The 22,892-nt window shown below is 49.7% G+C and overlaps 1 protein-coding gene across 1 annotated transcript; it reads right to left on the reverse strand.

Moving 5' to 3' along the window:
* Positions 1–372: 372 nt before the first annotated feature.
* Positions 373–21,837, reverse strand: LOC309795476 (protein VAC14 homolog; the record flags this gene model as incomplete). The annotated part of the gene is made up of 5 exons (XM_082607846.1): positions 373–640; positions 1,195–1,302; positions 1,914–2,064; positions 17,992–18,164; positions 21,823–21,837. The coding sequence occupies 5 exons, from the start codon at positions 21,835–21,837 to the stop codon at positions 395–397; spliced, it is 693 nt and encodes a 230-aa protein (XP_082463972.1). The 3' UTR covers positions 373–394.
* Positions 21,838–22,892: the final 1,055 nt, after the last annotated feature.

Consider the following 22,892-nt stretch of genomic DNA (forward strand, 5'->3'; position numbering starts at 1 on the left):
AGAATTGGAATCTCTCCCACAAGGACCCACCGCTCCAGGACCCACTGTCACACTGATTCACACTCCCACGAGGACCCTCTCTGAGATGGGGAGACAGAAAGGTGCTTCTGAGGAGGTGGTGGTGGCCTTGGGGCCTTTACACACTCACCCGTGGTCTGGCAGTGGATCACCAGGATGTTGGCCATCTCAGCAAACTTAACACTGGAGGGGTTCTTTTTAATTTCGTTCAAGAATTCTCCAAGGACCACCTCACACCTACCAATGAGCAAAGGAGAGAGCTCATGCAGCCAGAGCCAGAGGAGCCTCCACCAGAACCATTTCTGCTGTGCTCTGTGGGACACGCTTGTCAGATGGACATTTTTCAGAGGCTGGGGGTGGATGATCTCCTAGCTCCTCAAAGCAGGAAGCACACAGGCCAGGAAGAGGACGGTGAATTTCGTGTTCTCCTGCCGCTGCCTGTCTGTTGGGTGTGGGGTATGCGTACGCACCAAGGGGCCCCTGCAGCCGCCTGCCCCTCCCCTCCTCCACTCACATTTTCCGAATCTCTGCCGTTGTCGCCCAGGATCTGGAAGAGTCCATCCAGGATCTCCTGCAAATAATCCAGCAGGTTAATGTCTGGCACGGACTCCAGAACTAGGATCTGCCCCAGGGGAGGAAACCATCAGGAAGAGTCACCAGCCAGAGAACCTGCATCTCCTCGCCCATCCTCCGGACTGGCCAGCGAGAAGGGGCCCTGCCGAGGCATCTTTTCAGGGCACTGCGGGTGTCCCATGGGGGAGGGGGTGCTAGTAGCTGTTGTTTCTGTTCAATGGGCAGGGGAACGGCAATTTAACCCCAGGGCAGTTCAGATGCCCGGGGACGGGGCGGGGGGTGCGGGAGGGAACCCATGGGAAAGGTGGGCAAGGCTAGAAGAGGTGTGACAGCTGGAGGAGCACAGCTGGCTTCAAAGGTAAATCTGGGTGTTTCCGGAGACAAGGAAGGAACCACATCCTCTTCAGAGGCAAACGTGATGGGCTTTGGGGGCAGAGCTGAATAAATGTGTGTTCGGATTATCTGGTGTCACTGGCTCCTAGAGGGATAACAATGAGGCATCCCCGCAGCCACAGGAAGTGCCCAGGTGAGCCAGAGAGCAGACCTCACTCAACTAGAGGCTCCTTACGGCTGGAGGAGGAGTGTCGCGGGGCCGGACCTTACCCAGGAGATGATGAACTGCCGGGCGTACTGGTTGTTGGAATAAATCCTCTCCCGCAACAAGGGGATGAAGCCCACCAGGTCGAACTTGTTGCTCTCCGTCACGATGTCCTGTGGGTCAAAGGCATGAGAGCCGCCTGCTGGGGGTGGGGCTGCCTGACCTGGCTGAATCCCTGGCCCGGGCTGGCTCCAGGGGTCAGGTGGACACAGAGGAAGATGACAGAGCCTGAGTCAGGCAGGAGAGGCCCCCGGAGCATCCCTCCTCACACAGGCCGAAGGACCAGCAAAAAGGATGCACTGAAAGCAGGAATCAGGGTCGAGAGAACTAATCAAAAGGCAAAACCCTGCATCTCTGTGGTCTGGATCGAATGCCCTGGTGAGCTGAGCATAAACTGCCCCTGTCACTGGGGGCAGGGTGGAGTCAGCATGAGGGGACATTAGGGTGACAGAATGGTTCTGTATTTTGATCCTGCTGTAGACATAACTCTGTACTCTCATCATACAGCTGTATACTATTCCATTAACTGCAAGTGAAAAAAATTTTTTTTAAATTACGAAGAGCATCAAGACCCAGGGTGCAAGGCTGCAGAGCCAGCCTTGTGGTCTGAGATGTGGAGAGACTGGCAATAAAGAAAGCACAAGTCTGCAACACCCTGCTGGGGCTCAGGGGTCAGGGTCAAGGCCCTGGCTGGTCTGTACGTCCCTCCAGGAGAAGGGCTCACCTTGCCCAGCGCGATGGAGCAGGCGGCCAGGCCGATGAGGCCCCCTTTCCGGCTGTGCGGGTGCTGGGACAGGGCAAACTCCTGAGACAGCGTCTGGATCACATGCCTGATCTGCACAGTGTTGTTCTGGGCCACGAACTCCCGAACCAGCCTGGAGAGGGAGCAGAGAGGGGCTGCAGGACCAGCGGGATCAGGCTGCTCCTGCTGCTGCCGGCTCTGGGGCCCGGGGCTGGGGTGAGGGAGGGAGATGACCTGTTTAGAAAGAGGAATTGGGAGTCAGGCGTCTCGGGGCAGGGCTTTCCCAGTTCTGCTGCTGACTGGGAGGCGTTGGCTGGGTCACGGTCCTTTCCCTTTTCTGGGTCTCTGTTTCCCTTTGTCTACGACGGAATGAAGAACGGTGAGCAATCTCACTTCTGGGAATCTGAGAGAATGCAAGTGAATGTCCTGCTGGGGCCCCAAAACTGTAGTGATCCACCATCTTCATTCAGTACTTGCTCAGTGTTGCAAGCAGTTCATGCACCCAAGTGGTCCTCTGTGTCTGTGTCATTGTTTCTAGGGATCCACAAACAAAGAAGTATGTGTAGCAACATGATACAAGCAACACCACAGAAGCAAGAACGCCGCAGGTAAGTCTCCCTGGGCTGACGGGGAGGCGCCACCTGAGTCAGATCTTAGTACCATTAACAGGCCTTTTCCAGTAAAGAAAGGAAGGCAGGGAACCTCAGGCACAGGGAAGAGCCTGGCTAAAGGCAGGGGCCCTGAGAAGACAGGGTGCATTTAGGGAGGGTGAGGAGTCTGGTGTGGGGAAGGGGTGGCTGGGGACAGTTAAAGGAAAAGACGCTCCGGTGAAAGGTTTCCAGCAAGGGGGTGACATATTTATGTCTACGTTTTGACCAGAGAGGCTGCCCTGGGTGGGGGCGGCCTGGTTTGACAGAGGGAGACTGAAACATCTCCAAGGGAGAACACGGCAGCTATCAGGGTCAGGAAGGGGACCTGAAATACGGCTGAGGCAGTGGGAAGCAGCAGGGAGAGGGGAGAGGGCAGGAAGGGTAGAGACGCCTGCAAGGTGCCCACCTGGGGGCTGATGCTAGCAGGGAGAGGGGGTCTGAGGGAGGCAGTGTCTGTGGTCGCCCTGGGGGGATGCTCCCAAGGCAGGCTCCGCCCGAGTGGATGTGAGCACAGGGAGGCCCAGCTCCGTCAGGCACCAGGGTCTCCTTTCAGAGCCCAGTGGACGTGAAGACACTCTGCCCTGCAGAGGCTCACAGCGTCTCTGCGGTGAGAAGCCTCATGTGGGCAAATGGTGGCGTGAGGGGCCCAGACAACCACTTGGGAGCTGCGGCCTGGGGGTCAGGGACATCTTCCCAGGAGTGGAACTGAGCTGGACCTCGGAGGAGGCAGGGACCCTGAGAGAAGGAAGCAGGTGTTCTGGGCAGGAGGAAATGTGTGGGCAAAGGCAAGGAGAGAAGAATAGCCAAATGTGCCTGGGGTCCAGAGAACAGCAGGAAATCAACTGGGATGAGCCGGCCTGGCAGCTCAGATTCAGGAGAAGGGATCTCACGTCACGGGTAACGGGGAAGCTCTTTACGGGTTTTGAAGAGATGGTGAAAGGGTGTTTTAAGAAGCCCTGAGATGGATGGGAAGAGGGAGGCAGTCCCATCAATCAGCTGGGAGGGACCAGGACCCGAGTAGCAGCTGAAGGTGTGACGAGGGAGGCCTAGAGATCACAGACTTGTCAGAGTAGCTGCCTGGACTCATTGCCTAATTGCTCTGTGGCCATCACAGCGGGTATACGGCTCACCTACGGCATAAATGGGGGTCTCAAGCTGGCTCAAAGAATTTTAAGGACAGTCAAGTCCAAAAGGTATTAATTAGTTTGTGTGGTTCCAGCTTGGTGTCAGGAACCTGCTAGTAATTAGCATTGTTTAAATAAATGTGCTGTCCTGTGAGGCTGTGACCACTCCTGTAAAAAGGCTGTTCAATGGGGATTACAGGGCTTGATAAAGATTCAATCTGGCAAGTCGTAGGGGGCATCTATTCTGTGCCTGGGACTGTGGCCACAGGTGAATCAAACAGGCCTGACTCCTGAGCTGGCGGATGTGGGAGCAGAAACAGGGACTCCAGAAAGGGGCTGCGCAGATGGTCTGTGAGGGGTCTCTTGCTTTGATCTTTATACGGTGTGATTCCACCAAGCCCACCCCAGGGGGCTGAGGGCTGTGGATGAACCAAGGGCCTCGGGAGGAAGCCAGTTCCATAAGTGCCCCCTCCCTAAGCAGTGTAATAAGGCGCAGCAAGGATGGCTCTACACAAACCCGTTGTTTTCTCGAACAGGACAAACCAGCCAGACGAGGCCCAGTGATGTTTCAGAGCTCTCTGACTATTATGACAGACACAGCCTCTTGAGAAAAGCCCTGCAGGTGGGCCAGAGAACAGCCAGAGCATTGGTGGTTCAGTGGTAGAATTCTCGCCTGCCACGCGGGAGGCCCGGGTTCGATTCCCGGCCAATGCAGTGCTGCTTTTTGGCCTCTTCCTGGCAAGCTCCCCCAGACATCCTGCTGCAGGATCCAGCTCCTCAATCACGCCCGGCCTGCAGCAGCCAAGGGTGCTGCGAACCTCTGAGCACACTTCCCTGCTTCGTGAGCACGAACAGCAGCTGGCTTCTCCACAGAGGCACCCCTGGCTGTGGGACCCTTCACCCCGTAAGGGGACTCCTGCTGCACCCCCTCAGCCTTGGCCCGTCTCCAGCAGGAAGCTGTGCTGAAGCCTGTGAGCTGTAAAACAGCTCAACACACCACGTGAACGTGGGACGGAAGGACCCACACTTCAGAGAGGAGGAAGTCCCCAGAGTCTCAGTGGGCTTTTTGCTACTGAGAAGGAACGACTTGAGCTCTACTTCCTGTCCTGACGTCTGAAGGCAAATCAACTTCTCAGGCAAACACATAACCCGCACACGCACACACACACACACGCACACACAGCCTCCTCCTGCCGTCTTTCCTGCTCTGGAGCCTAAGTTTCTGCCATTGCAGCTGTGCTGATGTGGCCTTCCATTCTGTGAATCAGCGTATAGATAAGGGGACTGGGGTTAAAGGGAGGTGCTCACACAGCTGCTCACAGCTGGAGCATTGGTGGTTCAGTGGTAGAATTCTCGCCTGCCACGCGGGAGGCCCGGGTTCGATTCCCGGCCAATGCAGCAGCAAACTTTCTTTTATCATCCTTAAGAGACTGGATTTGACACTTCACACTGCCCACAGCATTGGTGATAGAGTCTGAAAAACCTAGAATGACTTTTTTCTGGCTTGAGTTTTCCACGCCTGTTTCCTAAATTCCACAGAGACCTAGATCTTGTGTCCCCTTGTTCTTGAGGAGTCCAGGATGTGGGGATCACCAAAGCCGCTGCAAGCAGCTGTGCCTCCCCTCCTGCCCAGACAGGCTGCCCGGGGACTCTGACTGCGATGCCCCTGGGGAAGCCAGGCCGTGTGTGTTTCTGCTCCGTCTGTGTTAGAGCAGCCCTGAGAGTGGGCGTAATGACATTCATTCATGAGGCTCCAGCAGGGCAGCAAAGAAGACCCAGCCCTGTCAGCAGCACAGCCCGTCCGGGAACCACCTCCTCACCTGTCTCCTTGTTTCAGGTCACAAACGGTCCCTGAGCCACCGGAAAGGGCCCTCCTCCCCACCTCCCCACTTGAGAGTCGGCAAAGGGGACGCATTCCCTGCCCCTGAGGGGCTCTCTGCCAGAATTCTCCTGAGAGGCCTCAAGGACTTTCATGCAAAACAGAGAAAAAAAATTTGGTGAGGACAGTGCAAGGTGAGGAGGGGGCAGGTGAGAAAGAGCACAACCGGCAGCTTTCGTGGGGAGGGAGTTAGGTGTGGCTTCATGAGGGTCAGCTTTTGCAAGGGGTTCTGAAGGATCAGTAGGTGTTCATTCAGGGTGAGGAAGCCCAGGCAGAGGGAACAGCATGAACCAAGGCTCAGAGGAAGGACAGAGGCCCTTGGACTGGCAGCACAAAGCACACAGGTGGAGGAGACGTGGGTGACAGGGCCAGAGAGGCTGTGCCCACTCACGTGCTTGGCAAAGGAAGTGGCCTTTGCTTCTGGTGGCCGTGAGCAGCCACGGAAGGTACGAGTCATCAGCAGCGGTGGGTGGTAGGATTTGAACAGCGTTTAGGGAACTCTGAGGACTGCAAAGGCTGACAGAGACCAAACGGTGGGAGAGCACGAGGAATGGGGCACTAACGTCGGGTGACAGCGGGCAAGTGTGACAGGGTCTCCTGAAGGGGGAGGAGATGGGCAAGGGGTATATCTGTGTTCAGCACCCCCCGACATTCCCGTTCGCTCTACACCAGCTGCAAGGTCCCCCCACCCCGAATCTTACCAGGACGCAACTCAGGGCACCCCAGGTCAGTACAAATACAATGGCCCATTCAGTTCCCGAGGGCCTGGAACCCCAAATCTCCATCTGCTCTTGGAGGAAGAATATTATCAGTGTCCAGGAGAGCGAGACAATGACAGACAGTGGTTGCCTGTGGAGGGGAACCCTGAGAACATGTTCTCATCAAAACCATCAGTTCTTAGAGCACTGGGCCTGGCCCTGTGGGTCACCCCTGGGGCCATAGCAGGAAGACCTGTCCCACGAACCGAGCCCACGCTCTCTACCTGACAGGGTGATCAAGACAGGGCCGGCTGACCCCTGCAGTCTCACAACTTTCCTCTCCAGTAAGGGCTTCTACTGGGCCCTGCTATGCTGCTCCTTGGACACTTCCTGTTCATTCCACTCCATGGGGAAGGTCCCGCTCCCGTCCACATCCTAGCCAGCCTTCAAAGTCCAGTTCACATCCAACCCCCTGCTTTTCCCAACCATCCCAGGAAGGACCACTCCTCCTCTGCAGGCTGAAGTACTCGGTGACCCTGCAGTCTGTGCCCAGCACTGCACCATCGAGTGTCACGGGTTCTTTCTCACGTGTTTCATGTTTCTAGCTCCACAGCTCCAGGCCAGAGTCCCTGAGGATAGAATGGTGCCACGATTCTCTGCCTCTTGAGCGCCAGCCCTCTCCCCGCGTCTAGAGCTCCCCACACAGTAAGTGAGGAATCAGTAAGCATCTGCCCAGGGACCCACCTGTGCCGGTGGGCGGGGCCGCAGGGCAAGCTGTAGGGAAACACGGGCAAAGCCCCACACGCTGCCATACTGGTGACAAGGGGTGGCCTGCTCATCTACAGCTAACCTATTGGGTAAATCAGAATTGTACTTGGACGGGCCTGACCCCTAGTTTACAATTCAAGTTAGGAGGGACAAAGGGCACCACTACCAGGATCTCAAACGCACACTGAGAAGGACCAGATCCCCAAGGCATGGCTGGGGACAGATGCCGATGCCAGGATGTGACTTGACATGCGTTTGCCTAGGGGTGAACCAACCCCTTGGGGGTGCCCCAAATAGCCCCCGTCAGCAGGACCTGGTCTCTCCACAGGGCACAGGCAGAGAGAAAAAGCAACTACAAAGGGAAGCAGAGGAAGTGAAGTTTGAAATCCGGGCGCCCCTAGTTCCAGGCTAGTGTGTCTTCAAAAGAACACCCCGTCTCCTCTTTCATCTCCACGTTGTGAGCCACAGCTGGGGGATCTCAACTAGTTCTGAAGTTAATATTTGGCCCAGAAACTTAACGATCACAAGTCCCAGTGCCCTTTGCTGACATTAGGGTCACATGCATCGCTATTCTATGTCCCAGAGAAGAGATCTGCTTCTGCTTCATTCCTCTAAAAACTCTGGCTGACGAAGTATCCTCTAGAGATTGCTCAGAGCCTCCATTCTCAACTAGTCAGAGGTGTTGCAGGATGGCAGGAACACCCGTTCCTCAAGAGGCACAATGCCTAGTGCTGGCCAACTCCAAGCTCTACACTGCTCTCAACTTCACAAAGTGCCACACCGACTACCTTGTCCCTGAATGAGAAGGAGCCACAGACAGGCCAGGATGTGTCTTTCACCCAAGGAGAACCTGGGGCCTCGTCTCAGCAACACAACTGAGATAGGAAAGGGGCAGGGCACAACCTTTACAAGAATGACATAGCCATTGAGGACACGACATAAACTGGTTAGAACCAACTAGGTCCAAGATGGCAGCTGACTGACTTTCACTAACCTTGAGCCTCAGTACAGGCTCACTGTAACACATCAGCAAGCTAAATGCCACACCCACAGGTGCCAGGTCAATTCCGAGGCAGACAGTAAAAGGCCAAAAGTGGGTGGTGGCTCAATTCCTGAAATAAGCCTCACTCATTGGCCTATGAAATTACCCACCCCTATAAAAACTGACAATCGCATACCTGGGGCCTCTCTCACCTGAGATGGCCCACACTCTGTCTATGGAGTGTGTATCTCCCTGAATAAACCTTTCACTTTACTATGGCTCGCTCTTGAATTCTTTCCCGCATGAAGACAAGAACCCACATTCGGCGGCCATCCCAGGGATCGCCTGAGACCTGGGATGTGACCATCCTCTTGTGCCCCACTTTCTTTCTTGCAACAAAACCACAGCGCTGCACTGGGCCCCTCGGCCTCTGTAACGCAGCTCAGGGACAACCCCAGGCTGCATGAGGACTGGGGAGCTGACCACTTCTCACAAACACAGTCTTAAGTATTCCAGGGGGTGGTTATTCCTCACAGCAACCTCCTTCTGTGGTTATTATCATCTCATCATTTAGATTTGAAGCAGAGCCTCAGGGAAACCAAGTCCCTTTCTTGAGGTCACAGAGGATCTGAACCTTGGCACCTACAAAGCCCAGGCCCCCTCAACTGTACACCAGTTCCTCCCGCCCATTAAAGCACATCAGCTGCAAAGTGCACGCACCCAATTACAGAGGGTACTTCCCTCGTGCAGAACTCGGGCGCCAACTGAAGTGCAGCTTTCTGCATGCCTTTTCACCACTGTCTAGTGTTAGACGCCTCTGAAGCATTCCTCCACCACACGTGGGTGTACATACAGATGAGGTACATACCTGAGATGTTGAAATGAAGGTCTAGGGGTGGTTTTCTACCATTAAGGCAGGAAAGAAGTAACCACTTGCTGAGCACTTACTACATGCTGGGTAATGTGGCGGATGCTTTACACGTGTAATCTCATTTAAACCTTAAAATAAGCCACGGAGCTAGGTACTATAATACCCATGTTACAGATGGGGGGAACTGAGGCTCAGAGGTGTTAATGAAACATACATCACACAACTTACGGATGGTAGGTGCAGAAATCAAACCTAGATTTTTCTGACACCAGGTCTGAAATCTACCATGTTACATTATCCCCTCTTCAAACATCAAAGCTCCCACCTGTTGGATGCCTACTGGGTGCCAGGCACTTTACATGCATTATTTCATTTAACCCAATCTCATTTAATTTGTTGATGTCCAAATGGCCCGGCCAGGAGGTGGCAGAGGTTTCAGCCACTGCACACACACTTCTGTGTCTTTAGCGGAGACAGCCTTGGCTGTGAGTTTGCACTGTTTTTAGAGGATTACATAAGATAATGCATGCAATGTGTTCTGCACTGCGTATACTCCTGTAACAGTATTAGTGCAAAGTCACAATCAGACAAACTGATCTTAAACACACCATACAAGATCATATTCCTTCATTAACCGCTGACTGAGAACCTGCTTTGCTCCTGGCTCCAAGTAGGACAGAAAGATAATCCAGAGTTGTGTTTATTCCCGTGCTGTAAAAATTTCAGCCTGGACTTTGGGCTGCCTTTTTTACCCTGGCAAGTCCAATGATCCACCTCAGTTCTCTATGTGACATTGCTGTAATTGGGCAACATATCCAGGCAGTGATTTCCCAAACAGAAGCTGGCAGGTAAACGTCTCCTCCATCTGCTTTGCTGAGTATTTAAGTAACCTGGTTTCCACTTGCTCACTACTCTCCACTAACTGAACAGGAAAAGCCGAACATCTGCCTCTGAGGAAAGGCCCAAGAGCTTCTGAAAAGGCCCAAGAGTGAGTTAAGTAACAAAATACACTGAGCATCCACTGGGTGTAATCAGTGGAAAAACTGTAAAGAAACGAGTCCGAGACAGCAGGGGGCACGTTTGGATCTCAGGTGACAGTAACTGTGACCACTGCATAAGCACTTTCCTCACACTGTAACACAACCCACAGGTACTCTTAAGTTTTTAAAATTGAGATATTATTCACATGCCATAAATTCACGTGTACAATTCAGTGGGTTTTAGTATGTTCACAAAGTTGAGCGACTGTCGCCACAATCAATTTTACGACATTTTCATCATCCCACAAAGATTACCTCATTAGTAGTCACTACCCATATCCCCCAATCCCCTTCCCTAAGCCCTAGGCAACCACTAATCTACTTCCTGTCTCTGTGGATTTGCCTATTCTAGGCATTTCATATAAGTGAAATCATACAATACATGGCCTTTTGTGACTGGCTTCTTTCACTCAGCATGTTTTCAATGTGCATTTTTTTCTTTTAAGATGAGTTAACTGAGGCACAGAGAGGTTAAACCCAAGGTCACAAACTCAAATGCTTACAGGGGCCAAGAAAGAGACACAAGTGAGAAGGCCAAGGGAGTAAGACAGGCTGTGCTGAACTTGTCAACACAGGAAGCAAACTGGGGAGCCCAAGTCTTGGCTGGGGTAGGAGGTTGGACCCCTGGGTCCCTTGATCTGCTGTTTGGGCCCCACAGAGCCACATCTTCCCATTCCTTAAGAGAACCCAGAAACTCGAATTTTACTATGAAATTTGTCAGTTTAAAAGACCCTGGGATCCAGGCCAAACCAAACAGGTCTGTTGGCCGGACACAGCCCCTGGATGCCAGTCTGTGATCCCTGAATGAAGCAATTTGCTGAGGTCCCACTGCTGGTAAAGAGCAGAGCTGTGTGGAATTCTGACCCACACTGTAAAAATTACCTTAAGCCAGTGGGTAATAAATAGTGTCTCCCTACAGAAGTGGTAGGCTCCAAAGAGCTAGGTCAAACTCAGCAGTTCAACCTTGATCTGATCACAAAGCCCCAGGGTTCCTTTAAGAGACGCCAGAAACCTGAAATTCACTGTGAAATTTCTCAATTTAAAATACCCTTCAGGGGCTTCCCTGGTTAAGAATCTGCCTGCCAGTGCAGGGGACACAGGTTCGACCCCTGGCCCAGGAAGATCCCACATGCTGGTGGGGAGCTAAGCCCGTGCGCCACAACTACTGAGCCTGCGCTCTAGAGCCTGTGAGCCACAACTACTGAAGCCTGTGCGCCTAGAGCCCGTGCTCCGCAACAAGAGAAGCCACCGCAATGAGAAACACGCACACCACAACGAAGAGTAGCCTCCGCTCACCGCAATTAGAGAAAGCCCACGCCCAGCAACGAAGACCCAACACAGCCAAAAATAAATTAATTAATTAATTAAATAAATTAATTAAAAAAATTAAATACCCTGTAAAAAGTCAGCAGAAGGAAGGAAATAATAAAGATCAGAGAGGAAATAAATAAAATAGAAATTAAAAAAAAATTCTAATAATCAATAAAACCAAGAGCTGGTTATTTGAAAGGTTAAACAAGATTGAGAAACAGGGAACCCTCCTACACTGTTGGTGGGACTGTAAATTGGTAAACCACAGTATGGAGACTCCTTTAAAATCTTAAAATAGAACTACCATATGATCCAGCAATCTCACTCCTGGGCATATATCCAGAGAAAACCATAATCTGAAAGGATATATGCACCCCAGTGTACAGTGCAGCACTATGCACAATAGCCAAGGCATGGAAGCAACCTAAATGTCCATCAACAGAGAGATGGATAAAGAAGATGTGGTACATATACACAATGGAATATTACTCGGCCATAAAAAACAGCAAAATAATACCATTTGCAGCAACATGTCTGGACCTAGATAGAGATTATTATACTAAGTGAAGTAAGTCAGACAGATAAAGAAAATTTCATGTGATATCATTCATATGTGGAATTTAATCTAAAAAAAGATACAGGGCTTCCCTGGTGGCGCGGTGGTTGAGAGTCCGCCTGCCGATGCAGGGAACGGGGGTTCGTGCCCTGGTCCGGGAAGATCCCACGTGCCGCGGAGCGGCTGGGCCCGTGAGCCATGGCCGCTGGGCCTGCACGTCCGGAACCTGTGCTCCGCGGTGGGAGAGGCCACAACAGTGAGAGGCCCGTGTACCGCAAAAAAAAAAAAAAAAAAAAAAAAGATACAAATGATCTTATTTACAAAACAGAAGCAGACTTATAGATATCAAAAACAAACTTATGGTTACCAAAGGGGAAACATGGTGGGGAGGGATAAATCAGGAGCTTGGGATGAACACACGCACATATAAGATAGATGACCAATGGGGACCTACAGTACACCACAGGGAACTCTACTCAATATTCTGTGATAAGCTATATGAGAAAAGAATCTGAAATAGAATGAAGATGTGTATATGTATAACTGAATCACTTTGCTGTACACCTGAAACTAACACAACTGTATATCAACTATACTCCAATAAAAATTTTTTTAAATAAATTTATTTATTTATTTTTGGCTGAGTTTGGGTCTTCATTGCTGTGCGTGGGCTTGCTCTAGTTGTGGCGAGCGGGGGCTACACTTCATTGTGATGCGCGAGCTTCTCATTGCGGTGGCTTCTCTTGTTGCGGAGCACGGGCTCTAGGCGCACGGGCTTCAGTAGTTGTGGCTCACGGGCTCTAGAGCGCAGGCTCAACAGTTGTGGTGCATGGGCTTAGTTGCTCTGCAGCATGTGGGATCTTCCCAGACAGGGCTCGAACCTGTGTCCCCTACACTGGCAGGTGGATTCCTAACCACTGCGCCACCAGGGAAGTCCCAATAAAATTTTTTTTAAAAGATGCTCAAAATCGCTAATTATTAGAGAAATTCAAATCAAAAGTACAATGAGGTACCACCTCACAGCAGTCAGAATGGCCATGATTAAAAACTACAAATAACAAATTCTGGAGAGGGTGTGGAAATAAGGTAACCCTCCTGCACTGTTGGTGGGAATGTAAGTTGGTGCAGCCACTGTGGAAAAACAGTATGGAGGTTCTCAGAAAACTGAAAATAGAACTACCATATGATCCAGCAATCCCATTCCTTGGCATATATCCAGACAAAACTCTAATCTGCACCCATATGTTCATAGCAGCACTATTCACAATAGCCAAGACATGGAAACAACCTAAATGTCCATCGACAGATGAACGGATAAAGATGTGGTACATATATACCATGGGATAATAATCAGCCATAAAAAAGAATGAAATAATGCCATTTGCAGCAACATGGATGCAACTAGAGATTATCATACTAAGTGAGGTCAGAAAGAGAAAGACAAATACCATATGATATCACTTATATGTGGAATCTGAAATATGACACAATGAACCTATCTACGAAACGGAAAGAGACTCAGGGACACAGAGAACAGACTTGTGGTTGCCAAGGGGGAGAGGGGTGGGGGAGGGATGGAATGGGAGGTTGGGATTAGCAGATGTAAACTATTATATATGAAATGGATACACAACAAGGTCCTACTGTATAGTGCAGAGAACTATATTCAGTATCCTATGATAAACCATAGGATATTTTAAAAAAAGAATATTTAAAAAATATTCTTAAACTATTAAAAACAAAGAATGTATATTTATGTATAACTGAATCACTTTGCTGCACAGCAGAAACTAACACAACACTGTAAATCAACTACACTTCAATAAAATCAATTAAAAAAAAAAGCAACACCCCCACCCCCAAAAATAAAACAAAAAAAAGACAATAGCAAAATCACGCTTACCTCAAACAATGAAAACACGCCAACCCTTCCACAAGAGAGGCAGGAAAAAATATATTATTAAAAAAAATACCCTGGGATCCAGGCCAAACCAAACAGGTCTGCCGGCAGGACACGGCCCCTGGCTGCCAGTCTGTGACCCCTGGATGAAGCAATCTGCTGGGTGGAATTCTGACGCACACTTCAAAATCTGCCTGAAGTCACTTGGTAATAAACAGTGCCTCCCTACAGAGGTGGCAGGCTCCAGAAGGCCCGGTCAAACTCAGCAGTTCAACCCTGATCTGATCACAGAGCCCCAGGGATCCCGGCTCCCCACACCACCCTCCCCACCCTGCCTTCCCCAGCAGGCAGGGACTCATCCCTCAGGAGCTCTGATCCTGGAGCCCCTCCTTGGGCTTCGGTGTTCTCAGGGCGCAGAGCCTGGGCACCTCCATTTGCTGGCTTTGGGAACTCAAAGTTCAGGAACACCAGAGACTTGCCAGTGAGCCCACCCGGGGTCACCACGAAGGGCACCATCTCTCCCAGCCTGCAGTGAGGGCCCTGTCACCGCAGTGAGGGAGCACCCACCACACTTATCAGAGCGCCTGTTGGCGTTTCTCCCCCACGCTAGACTCTCCCGGAGAGCAGGGCCTGGGGTCTCACCATCCCTGTCCTCGGGACTCATCAGGGACGATAACTCCTGACACCCAGGGCCCGCAAAACCCGCCACAGCCATTCTAAAATCTTAGCCTCAGGGCCTTATCCTTGAGAAAGCTGTGTGGGCGTGTTGGAGCCAAGCTGTGGGGTAAAGCCTCTCCAGGACTGTGCACAACAGGCTCACACATTTAGCCATCAGATCCTGGTCACCTAACATAGCCTGGTCTTGAGAGTCGAGAGTCTGGGGTCCTTCAGTCGAGCCAAGCATCCGTCTCTGCGTTTTTAGTGTCTGAGGCCTGTCATCAAGATAAAACACCCTCCTCTTATTAGGAATTTTAATCCCTCACTCCAGCACCCCATGCAGTACCGGTTCTGCCACCCGAGCAGATAGATGGTTTCCAGAAAACAGAAAGTGGCCGTTAAAACTACCATGGGGGTGTTCAAGTATGAAACTTACTAAGTATATGTTCCACTTTCAGAAGGGAAAACGATTCATGTAGTGGGGAAGCCTTTTGAGACAGAAGAACCTGAGTTTTTAGATCCAGGTTCTAGCTGTGAAACCTTGGGATGATTCCTTACCCTCAAGGAGCCTCTGTTTCCTCATCTGTGAAATGGGGTAACACTACCTAGCTCATAGGGCAGCTGTGCAAAATAAATGAGATGGGGGATGTACAAGGGCCAAATCCTCCCCCCCCCCAATAGGGCAGACAGCGTTTTACACGTGATCACTTTTTGAAATGATCAGTGGTATGGACTGAATTGTTCCACCCTGCCCCCTAATTCATACAACCCTGGTGGCAGTATTTGGAGATAGGGCCTATAGGGAAGTAATTAAGGTTAAATAAGGTCATATAGGTGTGGCCCTGATCCAATAGGATCAGTGTCCTTATAAGCAGAGACACTAGAAAGCTCTCAGGTGAAGCACGAGTAAGTCCCTGTCCCTGATATCAAACAGGACACTCCTCACCCCAAACATGTCTGAAGAAGACTCCAAACTGAGTGTAGTCCTCTAGGCCAGTGCTTCTCCAACGCTAATGTGCACCAGGGATCATGTTAAATATGCAGATTCTGATCCATAGGTTTGGGGTGAGGCTGGAGAATCTGTTCCTAACAAGCCCCCAGGGGGTCCTGATGCTGCTGCTCTGCGGGCTACACTGTTGAGTAGCAAGGTCCTTAGACTGCAATGTTATTTCCCCACCAAAAATGTATGAACATTCATTCATTTAGATGCCAACCATCAAATGCTGCCAGGCACTGTGCTAAGTGCTGAAGATAAATAAAACAGGGTCTCTGCTCTTAAGGAGTTTATAGTCCAGTGAAGGCCCTAAGGGGTTTCCCTGATTCCACAAGCCAAGGGCAAGGTCAAACACAAAACGAACCCCATTAAAGACAAAGCCCTTCCAGAATAGCCTGCAGAGTGAGAGCACTTACACAAGATGTGTTGGAGGCAACAATAATGCTGAGATGAACACCTCTATTCAAGGACTCAACCGATGACTCAAGCTATAAATAAAACTGAACATTCCTGGGAAACAGAGCGGGTGATGGACAAAACAGGTGTCACTAGCGTCAGCTGATAAAACCACGGATATGGAGCCAAGTCTATACATCAGCTCTGGGTCTCCTACTCATTATAGCAATACTTATCATTACGACTTGCTGGCACTGGCGAGAGTCAGGGTAGCCACCACTAGTGGTGGGAAAAGAGAGCATTCTAGAAAGTGGTGCTTGATGAGAGAAGCAGCTAGGTGGTTCTGGACACACTGGATGTTAAAGCTGAATGGGAGGGTACTCTTAGCAAAATCCAAACCCTTTAGCCGAAGAGGAAACTAAAACCCAAAGCAGTTAAAGCAGTGGTTCTCAACCGGGGTGGCTGTCCATTCCCACGGGACATTAGGCAGTTTGTCTGGAGACATTTTTTATTGTACAATTGATAGAAAGCTACTGGTGTCTAGTGGGTAAAGATCAGGGATGCTGCTAAAAACCCTATAATGCACAGGACAGCCCACCACAACCAAGAATTATCTGTCCCAAAATGTCAACATTGCTGAGATTAAGAAACCCTGAGTTAAGGAATTTGCTGGAGGTCAAAGAATGTTACACCACAGACTAGATTAGAGGGGTCCAAGAGAGCATTCGGTAGTGCCAGAAATGTTCTAAACTCTACACTGTCCATTATGGTATCTGACAGCCACATGTGGCTACTGAACATGTCAGATATGGGTAGTGTGACTGAAGAACTCGATTTAAATTTTTTATTTTCTTTAATAATTTAAATGTAAACAGCCAAGCATGGCCAGTGGCTACCCTATCGGACAGGGCAGGACTACAGTCCGTATTTCCTGATGCCCAGACTGGCATTCTTTCAGTTTCACAGCCTGCTCTTTTCTACTCCTCCGAAATTACCCACCCACCAGACTTTATCACAAAGATTTGGCTGGAAAAAATACAAAAGTAAAATAACAGCAGACAAATCTTAATAAAATGTTCACAAACATCTTGTTTTGTAGATTGCGAAAAAAGCAAAATGTCAGGTCATGGTTACACATACAGTTGTCCCCCGTCATCCGAGGTTTCAGTTACCAGTGGTCAACCGCAGGTCCAAAATATTAAATGGAAAAGTCCAGAAATAAACAATTTCTAAGTTTTAAACTATATGCTGTTCTGAGTGGTGAGATGAAATCTCCTGCTGTCCCACCAGGACATGAATCATCCCTTCCTCCAGCACATCTATGCTGTATATGATATCTACCCATTTAGTAGGGTTATCAGATCAACTGTCGGTATCGCGGTGCTTATGTTCAAATAGCCCTTATTTTACTTAATAATGGCCCTAAAGTGCAAGGCTAGTGATGCTGGCCATTGGGATATTCTCTTACTGTGCCTAATTTATAAATTAAACTTTATCATACATATGTATGTATAGGAAAAAACAGTATATATAGAGTTTGCTACCATGCAAGGTTTCAGGCATCCACTGGGTGTCTGGGGACGTATCTCCCACAGATAAGAGGGTCCTACTGAACACGTAATAAGACTGCAGACACAAGAAAGGTCAAAGTATTCCTACTTCCGCTTGCAGGGAAGCGTGATATGACAGAGGTAAAACAAACAGCTCTCTGAGCCTTGAGGTTTTGGACCTGATTTCTCCACTTGGTCAACTAACTATCCCTTTCACTTCTCAGAAGCTGGGTAAGAAATGAGGCAGGTCAACATCCTTAGCAAATTCTCACGCTTCCCATCTCCCTCGCATCAGAGGCCAGTCTCTGATTTGCTCGTTTTGATAGAGACCACACTGAGGACGCACCATGTGCCAGGCACTGTGTTAAGCACCAGATATACGTTATGGCGCTTCATTCTCACCGCAGCCCTAAGCAGCACACATACATTACGTCGCTTCATTCTCACGGCAGCCCTTTGGGGCATCAGTAGGTTAAAGAACTTGGCCCAAGTCACATAGTTAGAAGCAAAGCTGGGACTGCCAATCTCCTGCTCTTAAGCACGGCCCTAAGGGCCTGAAACCTGGAGTAGCAACACTGGCTGCAAAGGCGTGAGGAGCTGCCCGGAGGAGCGGGACCCCTGCAGAACCAGGACGGAGTCCCGGCTCCGCTCTCCACGCCCATCCCGGGTGCCCGCGGCTCTTACCTGTCTATCTCCAGCGCTGCCACCTTCAGCTTTCGCAGAGCTTGTCGTTGAGGGAGCGCATGGTGTTGGGCGTGAGCGGCGCGAAATCCTTCTCGGGGTTCATGGTAGCAGCTCGGGGTGACCCCCGGAGCCCCGCGACTCCTCAGCCTGCGGCAGCCCGGGCCGCGCCGGGGCTAGGGGAGTCTGCGGCTCCGCGCTGCCTCCGGCGCCGGCTCATGGACCACGCCGCCCCGGGCCGCCTGTCTCGCTCCGCCGCCGCGCGCCGCCTCGGAACAGGGGCCGGGTCCCCGTCTCCGCACACCTACCCTCGACTGCCCAACCGGTCAGGAGTCCCACTTGGGTTGGGGCTCGCACTGCAGTTCTTAAAGGTCAGCAGCCATGTTACTTGGATCAGGTGACTCTGCAGTAGCTTCCGCCTTCCGCCGCTAGGACCCGCCCCTCTCCAGCCACGCCCCCGCACGCACCTGCAGGGGATTTGGCCACGCCCCACAAGGCTTCACCTTCTCCCCTCACACTCCATCTTTCGACCCCAACAGTCTGAGTCTGGTTTGAGACCTGCTTAATGGGGCCTGTATTACATGCAGTCAACTGCCCGCACGTGGTAGGCTTGGCACTTGGTGGGCTTCTGTAGATGTTCGTGAGAACGAAGGGGCTCCTGGAGCCTGACTCGCTTAGGATAATTTATTCTATACTTACTGAATCTGCTAGTTCATTCACTACTTAGTCACCAGTCAATATCTCATATGCCAAAGTTTCCCGCATTGGAGTAACACCATCTTGATTTTCGCTATGTCCTAGCCACTTGTACTGTTATTATTTTTTTTTTTTCCGGTACGCGGGCCTCTCCCGTTGCGGAGCACAGGCTCCGAACACGCAGGCCCAGCGGCCATGGCTCACGGGCCCAGCCGCTCCGCGGCACGTGGGATCCTCCCGGACCGGGGCACGAACCCATGTCCCCTGCATCGGCAGGCGGACTCTCAACCACTGCGCCACCAGGGAAGCCCGATGTACTGTTATTTTAAAAGTACTTTCTAATCAACTCACTTAAGAAAAATCTTAAATTCGTTCTTTAGCCTTGCTTATGCCTTAAAATCATGGGCTTGAGTAGTGACATATTTTTCTAAAACATATAAATTTCAATTAAAAACAGAACTATCTGCCTACCATCTAAAATCTCAGGTACCAACAGTGGCTGTCACCCCACCATTTGGGACTCAGGATGTGTTTATTATGCTCTGATACCTTGGAGGGCTGGGTTACAGACAGCAGAAGCCCCAAATGTGTTGATTGCAGGTCTCCAGGTGGATCCACTATAAAGCGGCCCCTCCAAGTGCTTTGAAGTTTCACACTAAATGGTGGAACAGAAGTTGAAGCTGTGTGATAAAAACTTAAAAAGCACTTTATGGATGCAGTGTGGCTAAAGATACAGTAACAGGGAGATGCATCAGAGTTCCTTATCATAAGCTTCCATAGTGGACAGGGATTTAGGACAAAGCTATAATACCACAGTGGAACCCAATGAGGATTAATATTGTTAAAAAACAAAATTCAGCTGAGTAAATTTGAGGATCTAATTGGCTTTATTCAACAATTCATGACTCTGGCAGCATCCCATCTAGCAGACAGGAGCTTCAAGGAGCTCAACAAAATGGAAGGCTTTTATAGGCAGAAGGGGGTGGCAGCTAGGAATGAAGTAGATTGTTTCAGGCATGTCACCTTCCTTTGGGGAAGGGGGGTGTTTATCATGCAGATTGCTTCACCAGAGCTGATCAGGTAATTCCAGATTAACTAGTTAAAGGTCATATTGCTGGGAGAAGCTGAAACTACAAGTAGGTTAGATATTAAGTCTTGGTTTGCTGACGTGGGTTTAGCACAAGTGAATCAATTTGGGGCCTGTTTCTTTTTTTTAACAATATGAAATAACACTGGTCGTACTTTTTTTCTAATGAGTGAAAAGCAGGGCTTCCCTGGTGGCGCAGTGGTTGAGAATCTGCCTGCTAATGCAGGGGACACGGGTTCGAGCCCTGGTCTGGGAAGATCCCACATGCCGCGGAACAACTGGGCCCGTGAGCCACAGCTACTGAGCCTGCGCATCTGGAGCCTGTGCTCCAGCAACAAAAGAGGCCTCGATAGTGAGAGGCCCGCGCACCGCGATGAAGAGTGACCCCCCCGCTTGCCACAACTAGAGAAAGCCCTCGCACAGAAGTGAAGAACCAACATAGCCAAAAATAAATAAATAAACAAATGTGGGTTTAAAAAAAATAAAAAAAACTGGAAATAATAACAGTCCTTTATAAAAAAAAAAAAAAAGAAAAGAAAAACAGTCATGTAAAGCTTACAACAGTCTTGAAAATGGAGTGTTATCCTCAGTCAACAGATCAGAATCTATGGGACACAAGTGAGGGGCTATGGCTCATAGAATTCAAAGATGGTCCCTAAGAGTCCCACGCTTTTTGCTGTACACCCTGTGCAATCCCCTCCCTTCAACTGTGATTGTCTTGTAAATATGATGGACTGTCATTCTAACAATTGTCATGTTATATAGCAGAAGATATTTTGCAGATCTAATCAATGTCCCTAATCAGTTGACTTTGAGTTACTAAAAAGGGAGATTATCCTGGGTGGGCCTGACCTAATCAGCAGAGGCCTTAAAAGAAGTTAGGAGAGATTTTAAATGGGAGAGATATTCTCCTGCTGGCCCTGAGGAGTCGATAATAACAACAGTGAACTGTCTATGATGGATCACTTGGTAAGGACCTGAGAGTGGTCTTTTGTTGCTAAAATTGGTCCCCTGTTGTCAGTTGCCAAGAAAATGATACGTCAGTGAAATGGCTGCCAGGAAATGAATATTGTCAACACACTGAGGGAGTTTGGAAGATAATCTTTCCCCAGCTGAGCCTCCAGATGAGGATGCAGCTGGCTGGCACATTGATTTCAGCCTGTGGGAGCCTGAGCCAAGAACCCAATTTAGCACCTTTTGGACTCCTGAACCATGGCAACTGAGATAAGACATTTGTGTTGTTTAAGCTGCTAGATTTGTGATAATCTGTTATGCAGCCATAGAAAACAAATACAGGAGCTATCCTCAAACTCAACAAGTCATGGAGGAATTGGGTCTAGAAAAATCTGTGAAAAATGTGCTTTCCTTTACTGGTGGGGTTTTCACAGCTTTTAAAACCCTTGCCAACACAATCTGACAAATGAAGGTGGGTGCACCAACAACCTGAAAACTGCCCCAAGTACAGATTCATCTCCAGAAGAAAATGTATTGCTTAATAGCTTCCTCCCCTTACCTTGATACCAAGTAGCACTGATAAGGACATTTCTAAATGTCTTGCAAAGTTTATGTCTTTAGAATTCTGATGATGGTTGAGGTAAAACAATGCAAAAAAAATCAGTGGGAATGATTTGGATCTATTTCTCTAGGGTGTATTCATTTCCACTAGATCCATATCTAATATAATATTTCATCTGTTTCTTTTGCTGTTTGGTTTGGCTTTTTCTTAAGGGTGAACTGAATTTCCCATGGGTCATAATGTGATACAATTTTTAAATAATTGAAACAGTAAGGAAATGTTTTTTTACCAGAAGGAACTCTTTTCTCCTGAAATCACATTCTGGCCTAGGTTGCTAAGAAACCAGTTTTTCATTCAAGGCCGAAACCAATGCTTTGTCCTACCTTTAGTTCAGAAGTTCCTGAAAATAACTGTTATATTTTTTTCTGACATCTTGGAAAATGTCAGCTAGTTAAGGTTATTTACGCATAATTGGACTGGCGTTGGTACTGAGAATAAAGCCCAGGGGCCACCATTGCCTGCTCCATGTGCTCACTTCTCCTCTGTCCATGGTGGCCAGGCCTGCCGTGCTCAGACTCTTCCAGACTAGTGGATAATTAGTATGTCTGGTTGCACAGTGGCCATCATTTCACAGTTATAACTCATCTGCACATATGTGTGATGAGGCCTGGTTGGTGTTACATAACTTATGGGCATTGTTGCAAGAGGGTGCTGGTGACACTGTAAGAAACTGAACCCAAATCTTGAATTGCACAAAGCAGTTTCTCCAACAGCAGTGTGATTTTGCTGGAGGGTCAGGGCAACATGTTGAGGGTATGAGAGGTTTGGGAGATCCCAAACTTGGGATTTCTTCAGATCCAGCAGGCCCTCATGACGTCACAGTATAGTCACCTCTGACCTGAGGCAGGACTCGCCCAAAGAAGTGGTTAGACTTAGGATGCCACACTCACCAGGGCCTCTGTGTCGAACAGTGTCAGGGGGCTTCATTGACATTGTCTTCCGTGCACAGTGATCTCTGGAATGGTGCCAGCTGGGCCCTGATATTTTCTGAACACCCCCCAGCGAGATGTCTCCTGGTTTCCTTTGCTGAGAATGCATTCTTTCAAATGTAACTTCCACTAGCTTTCGTCAGGATGCTTGTTTTCACCAAGCCTCCCCTTCAGCTCTCTGTTGAGCGACATTCCAAACTTGCCAATATGAAACGATTTTGTCATTGCCTTTTTTGAGGCCAAGAAAACATACGAACCACCTATAGGAAAGCAATGTACCCCATCTCAAGTCATCCTGGAAGGGGGTTCATGCTGGGGCAGGGTCTGAGCTGGGTGCTTGGTCCCAGGGAGGCCGGTCTGCCTCCTCACTCCAGGCCTGAGGCTTGGGCTCTAGACTCAGTGGCTTGCGGGGAGCTGGAGCGGGGCTGAAGGAGGGGAGTTGCCCCTGGCCACCTAAAGCCACCATTTTGCAGGTGGTGACACTGGGAAGTGGCCAGTTTCTGTAGCAGCCAGTGTCTGGGGTGGTGGCTGGAGCCTCAAGGGAACATATCTGAGTCCTGACCTTCACAGTTAGAGGAATCTTTTTTTAAATTAATTAATTAATTTTTGGCTGCCT

The sequence above is a fragment of the Mesoplodon mirus genome (assembly GCF_964341445.2).
Source record: "Mesoplodon mirus genome assembly, chromosome: 19".
NCBI lineage: Eukaryota > Metazoa > Chordata > Mammalia > Artiodactyla > Ziphiidae > Mesoplodon > Mesoplodon mirus.